We start from the raw sequence: 19330 nt of genomic DNA, 5'->3' as shown, positions 1-19330 counted from the left end.
CTGTGCACCATCCCCAGCTCCACAGATCTCTATCGTGTCCCTCCTCAGCCATCTGTTTGCGGAGCCGAGTTCCGCTCATCGAGTGACTCTCTATAGAAACCATTCCATATAAAAGATGATCTTTGTCACCATTTCCATTCTATCCTTTGTAAGCAGGAATCAGCCGAGCTGTGTGCAGTAATTTGAGACTTGGATATATTATGGATTTACACAATACCAAAAAAATGGCTTTTCCATCCTGTTTTATTCTCATCCTGATCATTCTAACTATTCTGTCAGGCGCTCTGGATTCGTTTGAGTTTTTCAGACTCATTGAGGGGTTGAGTTTTTCAGAAAACTACCCACAGTGATTGCCTGATCTCCTTCCCTGAATAGCAGGAATTAAATTAGAACTCATTTTTTGTGTATTTACTTAACATTATTTTCCTATCATCTATTACTCTACAGTGTCAAATACTGAATTTCAACATACCAGTCATACAGGAACAGGAATCTTTCCCCAGATTTGCTACTGCCTTGAAAATCCCAATATTTTTGCATTATTTGCAAACTTTCTTTTAGACTTCTTCCACAGCTGTATTGTGCAATTAAGGACAATGTCCAAGCACAGCTTCAAACCAGTCCATCAGTGCACACCTGACCCCGTGTCCACACCCCAAAGGACTGAGTCCAGGAGGAGCTAAAAGGGCTGGAAACATAAGGAATTCTCCACTGGCCCCTTGCTATGAGCACTGGAGCCATGGAAGTAGCAATGTGGATGGAAAACACAAAGGAACAGGGCTGATGCTGCAAACAGCTGTGGTGGACCTTGGTGCTGAGCTGCAGGATCCACAGCTGAGAGGATCAAAGCAGAAAAAGAGCATCTAAAAAGGAAAAGATGTCAAGTCTAAGCTAATGGGTTTGTGATGTAAAACTGAAAAGCTGGTAAAGAACCAGGTGATCACACACAGGCAGATAAGAGAGACCTCCTTCAAACTCTCACAGATTCCTAAATCAAAACCCTATGGCAAAAGAGTTTGAGAGCTGGTAAAATTGCAGTTGCTCTTTGGCATAAGAAAACAAAATCAGGATTTTTCATTTCTACATGTCTGATTGTGAAAGACAAAGTCTTTGACAGTACAGTTGCACAGAAAATAAAATGCAAAACTAACCTATAACTTAAATCCTGTCCTTAGGAGGTCTTAATGAAGTCAGTTTGCAATTTGAGCTACCAGGAGAGTCAGCTACCAACACTTTCATGCACAGAACCATAGATAGTGTGGATAAAGATATATACATTTGGAAGCCTAATAGATGAAAGGAGGCACTGCTATTGCCAAGCAGTTCATCCCTCTGCAAAATTCAGATCAAATAACTCAGTCTGAGCAGAATATTGAGCTCCACTGGCTCTGAATGAGGCTACAGGAAGAGAAATGCAATTTGACACAGCCACATTGCCAATTAAGGATAAAACACATGAAATATGTCAACTAGCAACAAAGGCAGAGGCTTTCAGGCTTTCTGTACCAAGTTGGTTCCTTTGGACCCACTTAGGAAAACTTTGGAGTTATTCGGGTAAATAAAACTGCAGCAGAGCCCAGTAAAAGTAAATACGAGAAGAAAGAGAAGACCTGGGACTTGCTCAGAGTTCTTATCAAATTATAAACTTTGTGTGTGAGTGAATACCTTCTCATTAGTAGAGGCAGACACTGAGGCAAACCCCTTCTTGCTTACCTGGGACAATCCCACTGAAGGTAGCAGTGGTGTTCAGGTAAACTTGGGCTGGCAAAGCAGAATTTGAGCTGTCACAGACAATTTCTGGAGTTTGTGCATCGACAAGAGAGTGAGCAGAGAAAAATGAGATGGAATAGCTCATAAAAGGCTCTGAGAAGTTCCACTGAATTCAAAGAAAGGGCTGCAGTTTGCACAGCTGAGGGGGAGCCACTGTGTCCTGTGCATTCAGTGACCTTGTTAAACACTGCAGTACAACAGCTCACCTGCTCTAAAGCACCCCCAAACGCCCTGAGGCAGGAGCAGAGCCTTTGTTCCTGCCCCTGCAGCCGGGGGTGACAGGGGCTGCAGGCTTTGGGAGGGCACAGGGGCACTGCAGGCTCTGGGAGGGCACAGGGCACTGCAGGCTCTGGGAGGGCACAGGGGCATTGCAGGCTTTGGGAGGGCACAGGGGCATTGCAGGCTTTGGGAGGGTACAGGGACACTGCACAGGGCACTGCAGGCTCTGGGAGGGCACAGGGCACTGCACAGGGGCACTGCAGGCTTTGGGAGGGTACAGGGGCACTGCACAGGGCATTGCAGGGTTTGGGAGGGCACAGGGGCACTGCACAGGGCACTGCAGGCTCTGGGAGGGCACAGGGGCATTGCAGGGTTTGGGAGGGCACAGGGGCACTGCACAGGGCACTGCAGACTTTGGGAGGGCACAGGGCACTGCACAGGGCACTGCAGACTTTGGGAGGGCACAGGGCACTGCAGGCTCTGGAGCGCTGCAGCTCCCACAGAAATGCCTAAATTGGTTCAGAGGAGCTCAGGGGAGAACAGCAGCAGGCCTGACTGACAGCACTGATATGAAAACCCCTATAAAACTGATATAAAACACTGATATCAAAATCAATAGGGGAGCGGCTTGGTCTGAAAGCCTGGAATACACAGGTGGCCTCCCCGTAATGATCTTCCCTGTTGGCACTGGAATGGAGATTATCTCCTCCTGTAATTCAGCAGAGCCAGGAGAATACATTTGTGAGTAGTTACTGAAATGCTGGCTTAGCCCACATCCAGCTCTCTTGCTCTGAGGTTGTGTCCATTGTTCCCTGACTGACCTGTGGCAGTGTCACCTCACAGCTGGATTGAGTTTCCAACCTCATCTGCCATTTGGGAAAGGTGCAGGACAAGCTGGGTGGCTCATGAGGGCTGCTGCTCCAAAAGCCCTCAGTACCTGTGCTCCTTGTCCCCAGAAAAAGCCCTACAGGGACCTTGAGATGGATCACACAGCCACGTCACCAGGCTTGACCTGAAGCAATGGTTTGTGAAGGGAAAATGGTAAAAAGGCTCGATGTGCCAGCAAATTTGCTGGTGGCTGCTGATGGAAATGGGGATTGTGATGTACACACTGATCCACAGGGAGCTGGACTGAGACCAAGTCATGCCATGCAGGGCACTGCACAGCCCAGGGAAGATCATTCTCAGTCTGCACTGATCACACTGAGTAGTTTTGGGATGAAAAATTTTATAGTCTGTTATTAGCCCAAGTGGACTACAAAAAATCAAAGCACAGCCATTGCATACACACAGATATGTTCTTTTGTATGCACTGAGAAGTGGGTAAGAAAATTCAGATGCCATCAGTGAAAAGGGACATCAAGATGTGATTCAGAGGCAGTTTTCATCTGCTCTGTGATGGTGCAAAAATCTTGGTAAGTGCAAATGATCTGTGATCAGCTCTACTTATGTGGAAAATGTACCAAAACATTGTGTGTGAGATGTTTTAATTTCTGTTTGTAAACTCAGACTTTCCAACTTGCAGCCCAGATGACAGAAAAACTTCTGTCCAATGGGAAAGTGTCAGTTCCTTCATTCAAAAAAACATTTAGGGCTCACTCTTGGGCTGTATGGAACAGAGAGGCTTTGTTGCCTACTTGAGATCCACTTCTTGTTCCACATCCATTTGTGAAGTAATTTGTAAGCTTCAAAAAACAATCAGCTGAGCTTTCAGACTTATCTCTATCTAGAAGACACCAAGAAAATGCAAATTCAAAGGAGAGTGCATTCCTCAGAGACCAAAACCAGGAAAGAGGGATCTGGGACGCAGCTGTAGTTAGTGTAAGGGGCCTGGTTGTGTTGTTCTGGCTGACTGATTTTTATCTTTATTCACTTTTTAAATACCAGGTGAATATAATTTTTGACTTCCATCATGGTTTCCCACAGCACAGCTACACCTTCCATTTTTAAAGGATACTTTAATTGAACTTCCCATATCTCTGCCTTTCACATCACCTCCAGACCTAAAACTGACACTGATATCTGTTATCAAAGAGACTGCATTTCCTTCTTGCTAGCTTTGACAAAAAGAGCCTCTCAAACCTGCTCAGAACACTCTGAATCTGCAAGGTCTCTTTGGTGACTCCTCAGCTGCATCTCACTGCTCCTGGATCCGAGCAGGGACTTTCCCTTTTGAGCTGTTTCTGGGATCACCAGGACAGTCCTGCTGGCTTGGTCCTTCCCCTGGCTATGTCTCTTTACTTCAGGGCTGGCTGAGGAATTACTCAGGGCTACAGTGGGATACTCCCAAACTTCTTAAAATTAACTCTGCTAGGAACTTTTGGATAACTGAGGTGAAACAAAGGAAAAAAAACAATAATCATGAAAGAGTTCAAAGACTGGGAGAGTTGGAATCAGTTTCTTCTATGTCTTGACTTAATATTCAACTTTTGTTCAGACAAAACCCTTTTCTTTTTTAGGGAATATGATGCATGGTACTTTGAACCTGGTTATGCAGTCAGATTAAGTGAGTCTGAGGTCCCTGAGCCCACCTGAGGGTTCTTGGCCAGGTAAAGCATCAAAGGAGGCCTGACAGCATTTCTGCAGCAGGGCAGGAGAGGCTCTTGTAGCAAACAAGGCTCTTGTAGCTCCACAAATTCTAAGACAACTTGTTTTACTTTTATTATCAATTAATAATTCATGCCCTGCCAGCTGCAGGCCATGCTCAGACCCACCTGCACAGTGAGGGTGCCTCTCCTCGCCACCTCTGCCTCTGCTCCTCGCCCTTCTCTGTGGGTTTGAGACGTTGGGTCATGGACACAAATGGGAAACCAGAGAGGAGAAAATTCATCTTCCCCTGCACCCAGGTAATTCATGAAACCAGACCCTGCAAACCATTCCTGTTGCTTGTGATACTCCAGTTAATTGGACAACTGCTGTGCCAGGAAACCTCTCCCCCACCTACAGCAAGTAAAATTTATACTGGTGGCTGGTAACAAGAACATCTTGATAAAATGGTTGAATTTATTTTATACCTAGAAATGAAAAGAGCTCTTAACAAAGGGGGGTAACTGATATGCTCGGTAAATCAAGGATAAAAGGACACAGGCTCTATTGAAGATTTTTTCCCCTCGTCTTTTCTTTTTAAACCTTTTGATGAGGTGCCCTGTTGCTCTGCGATGAGCTTCCACTGAAGTACTTTTGGAATTATCTCAAAGAGAAATGGATCATTTAAATGAGTTAAAGCCCCCAAACCAGATCCTCTATCGCCAGCCTTACGTTCATTTTTTATATTAAGAATTTTGTGAAATTTATAAAATAATTTTACTACCGAACCACGGGCTTATAACACAAAGAAGTCTCATCCATTTTTTCCCCTGCTTCCTTGTGAAGTGGTGAAGAATGATACATTTAGAATAAAGATGAAAGTTAGTATGTAGAAGAGAGGGAATACTCTGATAAATTTGTACCTTGTGTTTAGACAACACCTACAGGCAATGATGCTTCCAATTTCTCAGACCTGCCTGGGACTTGGGTCCTTCAGGGAAAATTCAACTGAAGATAAGATAAGGTGCTCCTCTCTATTTACTCTGTTTTTTTCTTTTAGACAACAGAGAGAATTTTAAAGGTATAGGACAGGAGAACAGGCTTCCACTTTTCTAAATATAAAGATTGTTTTTTCTGTATGTTTTTTTCCAGGGAATAAGAGATATGGTATGTGCCAGAAGGAAGCCTGCTAGGGCTGGAATATTCAACAGACTGGGCCTCTAAGTGTTTATGACCTCTAAAGGACCATAATCATGGTCCTTCTCATTCTATGGAACAGCAAATTGGTCATTTTACTCAGTGAGTGGGCACAGAGCAGGCTAAGACTGGTCTGAGTCTGTGTGTGGGTGTTTGTACTGACCAAGAGATTATTCACTGCAAAATTTGGTGTGCATTTGCTGTGCATTTGAATAGCTTTACAGCACTATAATTTATACTTATTTTTACTAAGTGCTCAAGCTACTGTTTATTGTGTGCTACATGGGCTGACTTTTACTCAATGTGCAGGTAGGTTCTAAAGTTTTACTCTGATGTAAACCCTAGGAACAATTTGTACCCCTGTGGTAGAGAAAGCATTATGTTGAGAAATTCAGGCATGCCAGACAAAATTATGGACTTACAGACCCAAAGGAAGCCTGTGCTTCAGTACTTAAGTGCCCAGATTCCTGCTGAGCCCAGCCAGAGATCCATACACATAAGCACCTCCATAAGGATATATTTGAAAGGCATTAATTGTGCTTCTAAAATGCAAGTTTGATACAATGCAAACAGAAGATGCAAATAGCTACAGATGCACAGCACTGGGATAAATCTTGGAAAGCTTTAGGGAATCCAAGAGCCATTCCAAAAGCTGAAAACTTTTCTAGTAAGAGATCACCACTGCTGTAGTTTCCATAGTTTGCAGCATGTGATTGGCTTGTGTGGGATCTACCAATATAGTGAAGAAAGAGAGAAATGTCAAAATGGATTCTTTCATTTTGGTGATGAACTGCTTGCTCTGCTTGCCAGCATGCAGGGTTCAATAAAAGCAGACAGGTCTTCAAAAAATAGCAGCATAAATAGATGAACTCTTTAAAGTAATATAAGTTCTGTCATCTGGATGTGAAATATAGACCTAAGTGCCCGCCGAAGTAAAAGCTGACCACACATTCCACAGAGAAGTGTTAAAAGTTTTCTCGGAGTGTCTTGGGCTGAGAAATGTTTTAACTACATCTCTCCTTGCCACAACACACAGAATGGAAGCATTTGAAGTGAAACCCATTTTTCAAAAGAAGAAAACAAAGCATCCATAAAGAAGGGCATAGCAAGGGATGAGGTCTCTAGATAGGCACTGCTTTCAGGGAAGCTGCAATTAGCTGTGCAATGGAGAGGGTGAGGTTACTTGTAGCTAAACAGCATTTATAATGATTTCAGCAGCTAAAATGCTGATAGGTACGTGTAGGGGGTTGGTTTCAAGATTTCCTTGTGAGACACAAGGTCAGGATTCCTGTGGTCTCCTGTCATATTTAATTCATATCCTCTGGCCTTCTCCACCACGTTTATTGAATTACAGGAATAAAATTCAATGGACCAAAAACAAAAGAAGAGGGAGAGGACGTGGCAAGTCCCGCTTTCTTTTATGTCCCTCCTGCACACCTGAGTTCAGTGGACTTATAGGAGAACATGTTGGAGCAGAATTTGAAAGGAGGGGGAGGTACAAGTTAGCATAACCCCTCTCACCATCCCCATAATTGCATCCAGATAATTTATTGCAAGCAGCAGCCATTTCCACATGGGAACGAGGATCCAATTTCCACCATTCAAGACTCTCCCCTGGTGCTTTTTAGGGGCACTCTGTGCACTCCCTGTGTGTGTTTGCCAGGTTCCTTCTGGTCACAAACGAGATGGCAGCAGAACAGCTTTACAAAACCATTCTTCAGAAGAGCATTCTGGCAAGTCATCACTTCAGTGCTAAGAGGAAGCCCTCAAATATGTTAAAAGTCCCAGTTGGAGGGAAGTGCCCTCTTGGTGTGCTCGTAATGATGATTCCCTGCAATCATCTGAGTTAAACTGATACAGCCTTTATCCTCCTTTACAAGTGGGATGCAGGAAGCAAAATATTCCCAATAGGCCTGTGGAGCAATGGGGAGTAGGTCTGTGATTTTGGGGAGGATTTTATTGTGTCTCCTCCACCATTATCCTGTTCTCATTGCCTTCAAGAACTGCCTGGTTTGAGCTGTGGATCTCTCTCAGTCAAATCCATACCCAGTTCTGCACAGTGGTTCAGAACCTGCAGAGGTAAAACAGAGCCACCCCCCCATGGGATCACAGCAGCACCTCACACAAATACTCTGATACCCATTAACAGCTTTACAGCATTGTCATTTGGGTTTGGAGCCAGACATATGCAAATATGACTGTTGAGTCCGACCCAAAACATCCACAGAAAAAATAAGACAGAAGATGTTTTGAAACTCTATCCTAAACTGCAAGCTCACCACTATTTAGCTTGTGCATTTTAATTTTTGGAAATGTCACAACTGATAAATAATGTATTTTCTTTAAGCTACCATATACATTTTTATTTTACAACTTGAATCTTCTTAAATTTCCAACAATTAAGTGCTCTGCTCACGTACATGGCAGCCTATGGGATGGCTGCCTTTTCACTTAATACATTTAATAAAGGTGACCAGATGCTTTGTGTTTTTAATGGCTTGTTCTGCATCCCAACAAAATGTCCCTGTTTTGGCTGTGAGAGCAGATGATTCATCCTGAAACCCAGCCCAGCTGCCCTGACACAGGCAGGGTGAGTTAAAAACCCACCATCTGTGCTGGAGGAGTGGGCAGGAGGAGTGCTTTGTCAGGAAAACACTGTCCTTCCTTGGGCACTGCACATTCCAGGCAGCCAGTAATCCCAAAGTCCTGTGGGTCCAACCCCACTGCCTTTGCAGATAAATTCAGCACTTATATCCCATCTCCCACCATTTTTCCTTCCTTGCTTTCCCCCTTCCTGAGCAGCCCCTCAGACTGCTCTGCCCTAGGGTCACATGTAGATCAAACATTGCTGTAAAATGGAAGATGCTGCTCCTGGTTTTATTCTTTCCAATTATGTGGCAAAACTCCTGCCCGTGTGGCTGCCTCAGCCAAGGCTCATACTTGAAAAAGCAGGAGGGATTCATTTGTGGTTTTTGTGAATAATTAGCTGTGCCCAGCTCAGCGTTAGCAGCGCTGCACTGCCAGCTCTGCCAGAGGACACATCCTGAGCTCGGAACCCCCAGCTCAAGGGCAAAGCCCAAGCCCCAGGCAAAGCTTCCCTGCTGCCTCAGCAAGAGCCAGGCAGGAATACCTGAAGGGAAACCTGGCTTGGAGTGTGTCACTGGGATAAGGCACTCCCAGCCTGCTCCTGGCCCCACAGCCTTTTCCAGCTCCCTCCTCCCTGCCTGGAGCATCCTGGCAGGACAATGCCCCGGGGTGGGAGGGGAAGGTTCCCAGCAACTTTTCTGCACAGCCTGTGTTCTGCAGCACTTGAAAGAACCATTGCAGCTCATCTGGCATGCACACGAATGACAAATATGCTTCAGAGGCAATAAATTAGCAATTTCAAGGCTTTACTTCCCCTCATGGACTAATTGCCAGAGATTATAGTATATTATGTGAGAGCAATGATACTAATGCCTAAATATGCTTCAGTGATTATAGAGCTATCCTCAATAACCAAGCTGTTTAAATGTCAATGCAAGAAAGCTCTTTATTATGAGATTAAATATTATTTTGAAGCAATGCAATAGGAACTTCCCAGGCTTTCTGCTTCCACTAATGCTGCCTTGGGGCAATGTATATTGGACAAGGTATGCTTTTTTAAAATGTGTACAGTAAAGGGTCCCTAAATGCTTTTGTGCTGCAAATTTGGACAGCATTCCTAATCAGAAGGAGGATCTTGGCATCTTTTTATTTTGTAGCTGTTACTAACATGCTGCTGCCTTTATCTTTCTTCTACTTGTGCATCAACTACTGTATAGAGAAGATAAATTCTTGTTTTCTGTTTGTGGAGTTGGGAATCAAACCTCAAAGACCTTTTCTTTGCCTCCACCCCATCTCTAAGTACCATTATCTTGCACAGATGCTTCTGAGTCCAGCCCCTCACACCTAAATAAGTCTGTTAATACCTGGCATTGAGACAACCCCTGGAAATCAGTGGAAGCTCCAACCTTCAGGTTCAGCTGCTGACAGAGGCAGAGAAAAAAGTTTCTTTGAGCCATAGCTCCAATTGCACAGCTCTGCAGATGCCAGCTGGGGATCTCAACTCAGGTGTGGAATTAGAAGGAAGAGAGGCAAAAAAGTCTTTGGCATCCCACTAATCTCATACAGGACCTCCCCAGGTCTGTGCAGCCTGTCCCTTGATTTCTAGCAAACTGAGTAATTATAATTCATAATTGTTATAATAGTATAGAAAACACAGATAGGCCTGTGGGGATAGATCATGTAGAATGAAGGACAGAGAAAGCCAACTTTTTGTGAAGTTTGGTGGAATTCTCTCTTTAAAGTATTTTTTTTCCTTTAGGAGGTATTGTTTCTTAAACACAGCCTGCATTTCTCTTCTATGCTGTGTTCCTGAAGGGGAGGAGTTTCATATACAGATAACCAGGGAACTTACTGGCAAGAATTCCATTCTGCCCAGCCTTAGCAGGACTGGACACCTGGATCCATGTCCCAGTACTTTCTGCTGCAGCCTGGCAATGGTTAATTCTGAAGTTTTGATGTTTGCATCTTGGCTGGTTTCTTCAGCCATTTTACATCTCAACTATAAAATGCAATGCTTGTTTACCTCAGAATGTGTGAAGATCTTTCTGATGCTCGGTAAAAGACACCTGCCACACAGGCTCAGAAAAGACATAAATTGCTCTATCATTTGTAACATTTTAAAATATCTTCATCTATTAAAATCACAGTGTGACTGACAAGGAACATGCTGAATGGCCATGAGAATTCTTTTTCTGCTCTTCCAGGCAGACAATAATCTGACACCTTTTTTGTTATGTCTTGACTTAGAATATACTATGGGAAACCATATCTTTATCTTTATCTTTATAACAGTAATAAAGTTAGAACAGAGATGTTAACTAAACAACCAGCAGCCACAGATTGACACTGCTCAAAGGACAGCAATGTCCTTAGCACAGGATGGGTGAAAATGACCCTCATTTGGCTGCTTTGATGCAAATATTATTTCAAATCAGATGAAACCCCTCTTTTATTTTTGCAGCCGCTTTCTGAAAGCCCTCCCCAGGCCCAGCCCCACTCACCATGAAGCCTGGGGCACAGATGCAGCTGCCAGTGATGCTGTCACAGTCGGCCCCGTTGTGGCAGGGACAGGGCACCTGGCAGCCCTCGCCGTAGTAGCCCACGGGACACGTCTCGTTGCAGTAGAGCCCAGCCCAGCCAGCCTTGCAGCTGCACTCCCCAGACAGAGGATGGCAACTAATGAAGAGACAGATGTTAATGAGATGTGGGCAGGAAGGAAAAACACAGCCCAGAACATTTCACGTGTCACACTAAGAGCAGGACAAGCCTGGAAACTCTCTAGGGTGGTGGATATGAGCAGCTGTATAATTTGGGATGTGAACAGAGGATCTGGTGCTAAATAGCCCAGCATTTCCAAACATCTGGGAATTGCCACAGCACTGGGTAGTTTACACCTTGAAGTTTATGCTCTTCCATTTTCAAATCAGTGTGACTTGGATTACTGACATCAACCACACCATTAATCCTTACAAGCTGTATACAGGTACGTGCTGCACTACTTGGCTGTATTGCAGCCAGCTAAAGATGTTCAGGGATAGGAGAAGTTCCAGTGGGTGGAGAAAGGCAATAAAGGGAGCTGTGAAGATAAGCCTGAGTTCAAGGGCACAGTATTTCTATTCTATTCTATTCTATTCTATTCTATTCTATTCTATTCTATTCTATTCTATTCTATTCTATTCTATTCTATTCCGTCTCGTCCCATCCCACCCCATCCCACCCCATCCCATCCCACCCCATCCCATCCCATCCCATCCCATCCCATCCCATCCCATCCCATCCCATCCCATCCCACCCCATCCCATCCCATCCCACCCCACCCCACCCCACCCCATCCCATCCCACCCCATCCCATCCCATCCCATCCCATCCCATCCCATCCCATCCCATCCCATCCCATCCCATCCCATCCCATCCCATCCCATCCCATTCCATCCCATCCCATCCCACCCCACTATCATTTGTGTTTTAAAAGTGAGTGCCACCTCAGCAGAACTATCCAGCAGGCACAGGTAGAAAGGAAAGTGCTTTGGAAGGAAAAACTTCCTTGGAAGAAGAGTTTTGCTGGGAATATTCAGCCTTAGTGACCAGAACTGATCAACAACTGAAGCCTTGGGGTTTTCTCGGGACAGGAGTTAACAGGAGCCCTGGGACTAAGTCACAGCTGTGCAGGGAAATGAGTCAAGTTCCTCTTTGCTGCATAATGAACAACATTAATCCTCTGGCTTTCATTTCTATCCTGTAAATTCCCCACTGTTGTGAGAGCACATGGAGAGAGAAGGAGAAAGGAAAATCGAGCCCCAAAGAGCGGACAGACCCTGTCCTTCTGCATCCCTAGGTGGAACATGCACCCCTCTGCTCCTCCTGCAGGAAACTGTTTATCTTTATTAGGCATTCTTCCTCCTCAAGGTTTCCTCAGGGCACCACCTTCACACAGCAGGAGGCTGGGGCTGGGAGAGGAGGAGATGGGCTGGAGATGGGTTAACCCCTGGCTTGAAGGGATGGAGGTCCTGGGGGATGTTGTCTGAGGCCGGCTGGGAGTGTGAGGCTTCACCTGAGAGCTCAGCCCACTCTGTGGCCTCTGCACCTCAGCACTGCACAGTAATGGCACTGGGCAGTCCTCACTGAGAGAGATGAGAAATAATATTGCCAGAAATCCCATTTTCTTTCTCTCAGAACAAGAAGAATAGACTTGTGCAAGGTGGGATCTCTCTCTGGGCCTGTCTCTGGTTTTTTGCATCCTAGAAACAATTTTTGTTCCTTTATGATTATTTATTGTTACAGTTTAAGACTGTAGACATGGCTGAATGGGTTTCTTTACACCTATAAAATTAATATTGTATATGTTAATTTTCAAGGTAACCTCATAAAATGTAATTTCCAACTATGTTTCAGGCAATTTCTGTTAGGAGAGGTTGGTCATATAGTGTTGCAACTAAAAAGGATCAAATTTTCTAAGTGTCAAACGTTTCATCATAAATAGTGTTTTACTGACTAATTAAAACAATTCATCAGCATAACAAACTACCATCCATGACAAAGCAGTCCCTGAAATATGGTTTTCACAAAGCACCTCTTAACATTCAGATGAAAACAACAAAAGCTCATGTTTCCCCCCGTGTCTATTAATCATCACCTAATAGGAGCAGAAGGCTCAACATTAAAGAAGGATTTTGAAATGAATTTTGTGTTGCTCTCTTTCCACTACTACTACTACTACTACATGTATCATGTGCTTCCATGAGAACTGCATCTGGTGGGGAAATCAACTATTTCAGAGGCAATATATTACCAGGGCAGTTTGAATCAGACTATGACAGTTCAGCAGACAATACTACACTCTCTCAGAGTTTGTACTCCAAGGTTGGCTCCCTCATCAGCATGGGCAGCTTTTTTGCATGGGATACAAGCAATGTATTAAGGGCTAAAACTCATCCTGATGTGCACTAAAACAAGAATCAAAACCAAACAGGCTTTCCAGAAGAATCTACTGGAGACAGGGAACTTGGACTCCAAAACAAAGGTCAGTAGAAGTTTGAGGGCAGATTCTGACCCACCAAAGCTTTGTCCACATTTCATGGGACTGTGAGCCAGAAAAATCCGATGCAGATGTTTGGGTCCCTCCACCCACATAATCTTCCCATTGGGGGAAGGATAATTTTGTTAGCAGCTTGAGCAGCTCAGGGTTTTGTTTTTCTCCTACCTCCAAAGCCCTTGTTTGACAATGCAGGTGCCTGATGCAGTGTTAACTTCAGGAAGGCTGAGATTTAGATGCTTTCCCAAACTGCACAAGGCAGCTGTTCTCTTCCCAGTCCTGCCAGGCAATCTTGGCCACCTAACTGACTCTTCTGCCTTCATTTTTCCCATTTCCAAAATGATGCCTTTCTCCCTTTGGAAACCCTTTCAAGATATCACTAAATAGTTCAAAGTTTTTATATTAATTATTTTTTCTCTCTGGATTGTATGAACTATTCCCCTAATTAAAGTGAGCAGAGTTACATACTAAATATATTGCAGCTCATGATGTAGGAATATTGTATGTGTGTGGTGTGTGTTAGGAAGGTTTATCTTCTGCTGGCATTTTGTACAATCACATTCTGGTCAAATTATGAACCTAGATATAGAACAGAGCCAGGAAATTCATCTATCACCCATCCAAACACCCATGTATCCAGACTGCCCAGTGAATTAAATGCTATTTGGACTGAAGCTGAAATGTTTGAGGCAGAATAAAGCTTGAATAGGAAATACAGCTACAGTTTTTTATAAATATCTGTATAATTCCTCCCCTCCTGTTTTGAGTGCACCTTCCCAGGCCATGTGTCCATCTAACATTTTGCCAGCAGGGGTCACAGCGCATGTGAGGCATTTCTCCAGCCCCCAAAGAACTGAAATTAATGAACAATTTCTCTGCAGAAGGATCACTGAAGGATGGCTGGGAGAATGGGAGGGTTCCAAAAGGATCCCAAAGGCAAACCCACCAACATCTGTTCTCCAACCCTTGCTGGGAGCAGCGAGAGAACCTCACACTCTTTAAAGAGTTTGGCAGTGTTATCCTTCATAGTTTGCATTGAATCTTAACAACTTTTATTTCTTCAACTCTCCTGCATTGCAGGAAGAAGCAGAGTAGAAACAAGGAGTGAACACAGGCAGCCAAGTGTTCCTGTGGCTCCAGGCCAAGCAGAGGTGGATCAGAGCTGTCCACACACACTTCAGGGCTGACAAGGAAAGGGTTCCAGGGCTCCTGCTGCACTTTGAAAGCTACTGTGCAATCCCTGGCTTTTGAGCCACATTTACAGCAATAAAAGATTTATTAAAAAAAAAAAAATATTTGCTGAACTGAAAAGCATAAGGGCATTTTTCACCTTTAATTTTTTTAAGCATCCAATTTTGAGGAAATCTGAGGAAAGCAGGTAAATTTCTCAAGGCAAAGGAGAAGTGTTTTAGACAGCATGGTCTGTTCCAAATTCTGAATTTGTTATCCACACATCTTTCAGCCAAAGCAACACCTTCCCAGTGAATTTTCTGATTTTCTGTTTATCCAGCAGCACCAGTCCTCTCATTTTTGTTATCAGCAGCCTAATCCTTATTTTACAGCATTTTCTGTTTTATGGTGTCCATGCTACATCCAGTCTCCCTTACTAAAACACCTTTTGCTTTAAAGCAGTGGCCCCAGTGAGGCTGCAGGGCTGCTCCTTCAGCCCAGCACATCTTCAGAGCCAGCCTTGTCCAGCACATTATTGACTCAGATCAAGGCAGAACTCCATGGGAGCTCTATGGGGTTTGGTCCTCCCCATCTTGCTGATGTTGAGGCAGTAACTGGAGCCTCTGGAGATCTGCCCATTCCATTTGCCTTTGTCCCAGTGGCTTCCTTCCTTCTCACATCTCTGACCTGGGAAAGACATTACCAGGGGCACAGGGCTCCCCAGGCTGGCTCCACACCAGTGCTCAGGAAGAGGGGGTGCCCAGGACTACCCCAGCTGTTCATTTCCCTCCCTGCCTGACAGAAGAACAAGCCAGGATTATTCCCTTCCAGCTCCTGTAGACTGTCTCAACATGGACTTTTTGCAGAGGGGAGTTTTTTACAGGTGTATCCTTCCCTGTGGAAGGACAGTCCAAGTCACCACCACATTCTAAATCACCTAATTGTGGGGTTGTTCAAAGTCCTCTACAAAGTGCCTTTCAGTGTGCTTTGATGCAGAAATTATTGGATGGTGTCCTTCAGTCATTACCATGCTGGAGGTTAGACTAGATGATCACTCTGATTTCTTCAGACATTAAAATAGATAGATCTATGAAAATGGAAAAGCTGATTGTGTATTTCCTACTGTTCCTCCTCAGCTACTCCTCAAAGCCCTCAGAACTTCCCATTCTAGTAAAATCTCCAATAAGCAAATCGAATGAGACAAATCCAGGGACAGGAGTTTCCTTCACCTTCTACAGGTGTTTAATAATTATCCTCCACACCTGGGGATCACAACAAGTAGCCAAGAGCTTAAACTGCTCCTGGGGAAAATAGATGGCTGTGGGTAAATGAGTCACTTTGGAATAGCTCAGTTTCAATATGAACAAACACTCAGGGAAGAATGGGAAGAGGTGGATGGGAAAAGAAATGCACTGTATGGGACTGGTTAAACAATCAGCACAAAGATTTGTTCAGAATTTGGAGTGCCTTTGGAAAAGGTCATTTTCCACCAGCTCTGAGGCTCCTTGGCTCAGCAATTGACAGCACTCTGCAGAGCTGGTGGAAAAGTGGAGAGCTGAAATCCCACGGATGAATGAAAGAACATTTACTGACCTACAGCTTGCTGGTATCTCTTTGTTCCATAACAGCAGTGATAAGATGTAGGAAAAAGGGAGATTTTATCAACAGAGAGACCAGACTCATTTATTAAGGAACTAGAGATTCCATCTCAGCAGAGGATGCTGCAAGCGACGCTGACGGAGCAGTGTTGGGAGGGAAGGAATAAAATGTTCCCATCAGACAGCAAGCAGGCACAGGCAGGGTGTGTAGGAATGACCACATGCCCAGGAAAGAGCTGGGGGAGGATTCAATCCTCCCCCTTTCTGAGCTCTCTCAAACCTCTCTGAGACCTCTTCTTTTCTCACAGCTGGAAGGTGCTCATCTGTTCTTTCAGGAAAGATCCTCTGGCAAATTCACAGAGCACCTCCCAGGTAGTTCTGAGTAACACAGGGTGAATTCTTTCACCCTCCAACCCGTAGTCTTACCCCACCTAACAGACTCTTAATGAATTGAGCACATGGCTGAGACTGCAGCCAAGCTCAGCCTTGCCTGTGGCCTGCAGTCCTTCCATTCTGTTTCTACCTTTATGGAAACAAACAGGTTTCTGCAGGCTCAGGAGGGGTGAAGACACAAGTGTCAGCTGCTGACCATGAGCATATTCTCACCCTCCTGTACACCTGCAGAACAGTTTACACTGAGGAGCAATTCCACTTGGATTTACCACAGTGCTGCAGTGATGTGACATGGAGGAATTCATCCCTCAGCTCCCCCTGCAGTAATTCCTGAGGCATCCCCCATCCTCAGTACAACACAGCACTAACCTTTTGTGTATAATGTGCAGTTCTTGCCTCAGGGATGGTATTTTTGCAGTGATTTCATGATACACAACATAATCAGAAGCGATGGGAGACTCTTGTACAGAGCTCCCTGGGAGCCTCAAACCCTTTGGATCCTGGCTGTCAAACCCAATTGTGTTGGAGCTCTCTTTCTGCACAGGAGTTGTATCACCACAATTACAAGTTTTAAATAATCCATTGTGAGCTCTGACTTTCAGGTAAGCAAAGCCTCACCACTCACAGCTGAATTCACAAGGAAAATCACCTGTTTGTTTCCAGGACTGAGACAAATAGGGTGTACCTCAAGTGCACAGACAGATTTGCCTGAAGTGTTTGTGTGTGTCTGTGTGTGCACACAAATGAGGTGCCATTTCTTGCACACATAATTGAGTGTGTTTTTATTTTAACAGCAGCAAGATGGCAAGGTGGGTTTGTCAGCATCAGCAGAACAGTCAGGTCCCCACCTGTCTGGTTCCAAACTGAAGAATGGCTATCAAGGGCATTTTTGCCTGGGCATCAATTATCTCCACCTTCCCCTGAAGCCTACACAACCCTAAACTGGCTCTGCCTGCTGAACAGCAATGGGCAGGCAAAGGAGGGAATCCAGTGGGAGCTGAGGGGCTCAGCACTGTGCAGGTGAGGAAATGTGGCTCCAGAACATCACACAGCTCAGGCCAGGGGTTTGGCTGTCCAGGCCCCCTTTACTGCAATACAGGGAGTGAGGATTCTCCAAACAGCAATTCCAGCAGTCAGTAAAACAAGGCAAGGAGCTACTTAAGGTAACAAAGAGGATAATAGGGAAGAGTCTTAAATTCTTCCTTCTTTTCAAGGTTTGGAAAACTTATTCAAGCCTAAAATGGAAAAGCAAATTCAAAGTGCTCAAGTCTGTTTGTGGCTCTGTCTCAGAGTAAAGAGAACCTCAAGAATCAGATCTTTAAAAAAGCAAAAAAGGGAATAAAACATCAAACTCTGACCTTTTAAGTGAGGCTCATTCCATTGTAGGTATAATTCCCTGATATTTATTTTCCTGAATATTTTCCTCATACACAAAGAGAATGAAGAGCAAAAATGGGCTCACATAAGGAGTCTATTTTGACAATGTCAACCATGTTACAGTTCCACAGACTGACTCAGGGATATTGATTTCAGTCTATTTATACATCGGCCTCAAGTGTTTCCAACAAGGTAATTTGCCATGAGACATCAGCTGAAGCAAATTAGGTTTCATGTTGAAAGTCCCCTTGCTGTCTATAGATCTAACAGGCAAATCCATGTCATAAAAAAGAGGGAAAGTGATGGATCTGAGTAAATATGTATCTATTTTTTAAACTTCATTGGGTTATTATCCACACATATGAGCATCATCTGGTGGTTCTTATGCCTGGAGGATTTACAGGATAAAGCTGTATGTCAGGCTGTTTCAGGTGTTACAGAACTGTAAACAGATCCATGCTTAGTATCTGGCTGGACTGAGGTTTATGGTTCCAAACCTGAGGTTGTTTAAATCAAAATTTTGCAAACCAGAGAAACTCTCTGGGTTTGTACTTAAAACTGCAGACAAAAGGACAGTCGGTGTAGTTAGCTGAATTTTTTCCCAATGCTTTCATTGTACCAGTCCCTGCGCTAGAACATTACACGATGTACATACCTGAGGGTGTTGGTAACATTGCAGGGGCATCTCCTGTTGCACTTGAGGCCATAGAAGCCTTCAGGACACATTCTCTCCTGGCAGTGGATGCCTTTGAAGCCAGGGTCACAGATACAGGCCCCGTTGACGTGGTAGCACTTGGCGCCGTTCTGGCAGGCGCAGGCGTGCGCGCACTGGAAGCCGTAGGTGCCGATGGGACACTCCTCCTGGCACCTGCCACGGCACAGGACATGGACCAGTTACACCCACAAGGCCAGCAGGACACTGCTTTCACACAGGAACCTCTTTGTTAATGAACTAAATACCACCCAGAGCAATCCCTGCTCATTTATGGAAGCAGCACTGAACTGATGGCATCACTGCAGTGATGGGGTATCTTGGGCGTGCAAATTGCTGCTGAGAGAAACTGCACTCATCCATGCCCAATTACAGCCTGCTAAATTTGCATCAGTTCATGTTACCTTCATTCACAAAATGCATTCTTCTTTCCTGGACCTTGACAATTGTGTTCATCAATCGTAAGAAACTGAGAGGCAATAAAATATTTTATTATAAAACCCTTCACCTGTTTGACTTCTCTTTATCACAGGAGGACTGTGTACCTCACTTGAATGGCCCTCTCAGTGATGAGGAGGGATAAAAGGGAAAGTGTATTTAGCAATATTGAGCAAAATGTTTCCAGCAATGCTTTAGTTTTACTTGCCCTCTTTGTTGACATTGCATCAGTTTTATACCAACAAGGAGAAAAGAAACCCCTTTGTGTTTTGAGTGTGTTCTGAGTAACTAAAAGCTTAAATTTGCTATTCT

The 19330-nt window shown here is 44.4% G+C and overlaps 1 protein-coding gene across 7 annotated transcripts in view; it reads right to left on the bottom strand.

The window, feature by feature from the left end:
* Window positions 1-19330, bottom strand: part of MEGF11 (multiple EGF like domains 11) — a 254466-nt gene that overhangs the window by 63384 nt on the left and 171752 nt on the right. For all 7 annotated transcript variants that reach the window (XM_077185613.1, XM_077185612.1, XM_077185615.1 and 4 more), the window contains 2 exons: window positions 18524-18736; window positions 10800-10974 (listed from right to left, as the gene is read on the bottom strand). In XM_077185613.1, the coding sequence (XP_077041728.1) occupies window positions 10800-10974; window positions 18524-18736 (388 nt within the window). The remainder of the gene's footprint in view (window positions 1-10799; window positions 10975-18523; window positions 18737-19330) is intronic.

The sequence above is a fragment of the Agelaius phoeniceus genome, chromosome 13, assembly GCF_051311805.1.
Source record: "Agelaius phoeniceus isolate bAgePho1 chromosome 13, bAgePho1.hap1, whole genome shotgun sequence".
Taxonomy (NCBI): Eukaryota; Metazoa; Chordata; class Aves; order Passeriformes; family Icteridae; genus Agelaius; species Agelaius phoeniceus.
This window is presented reverse-complemented; position numbering and strand designations above follow the sequence as displayed.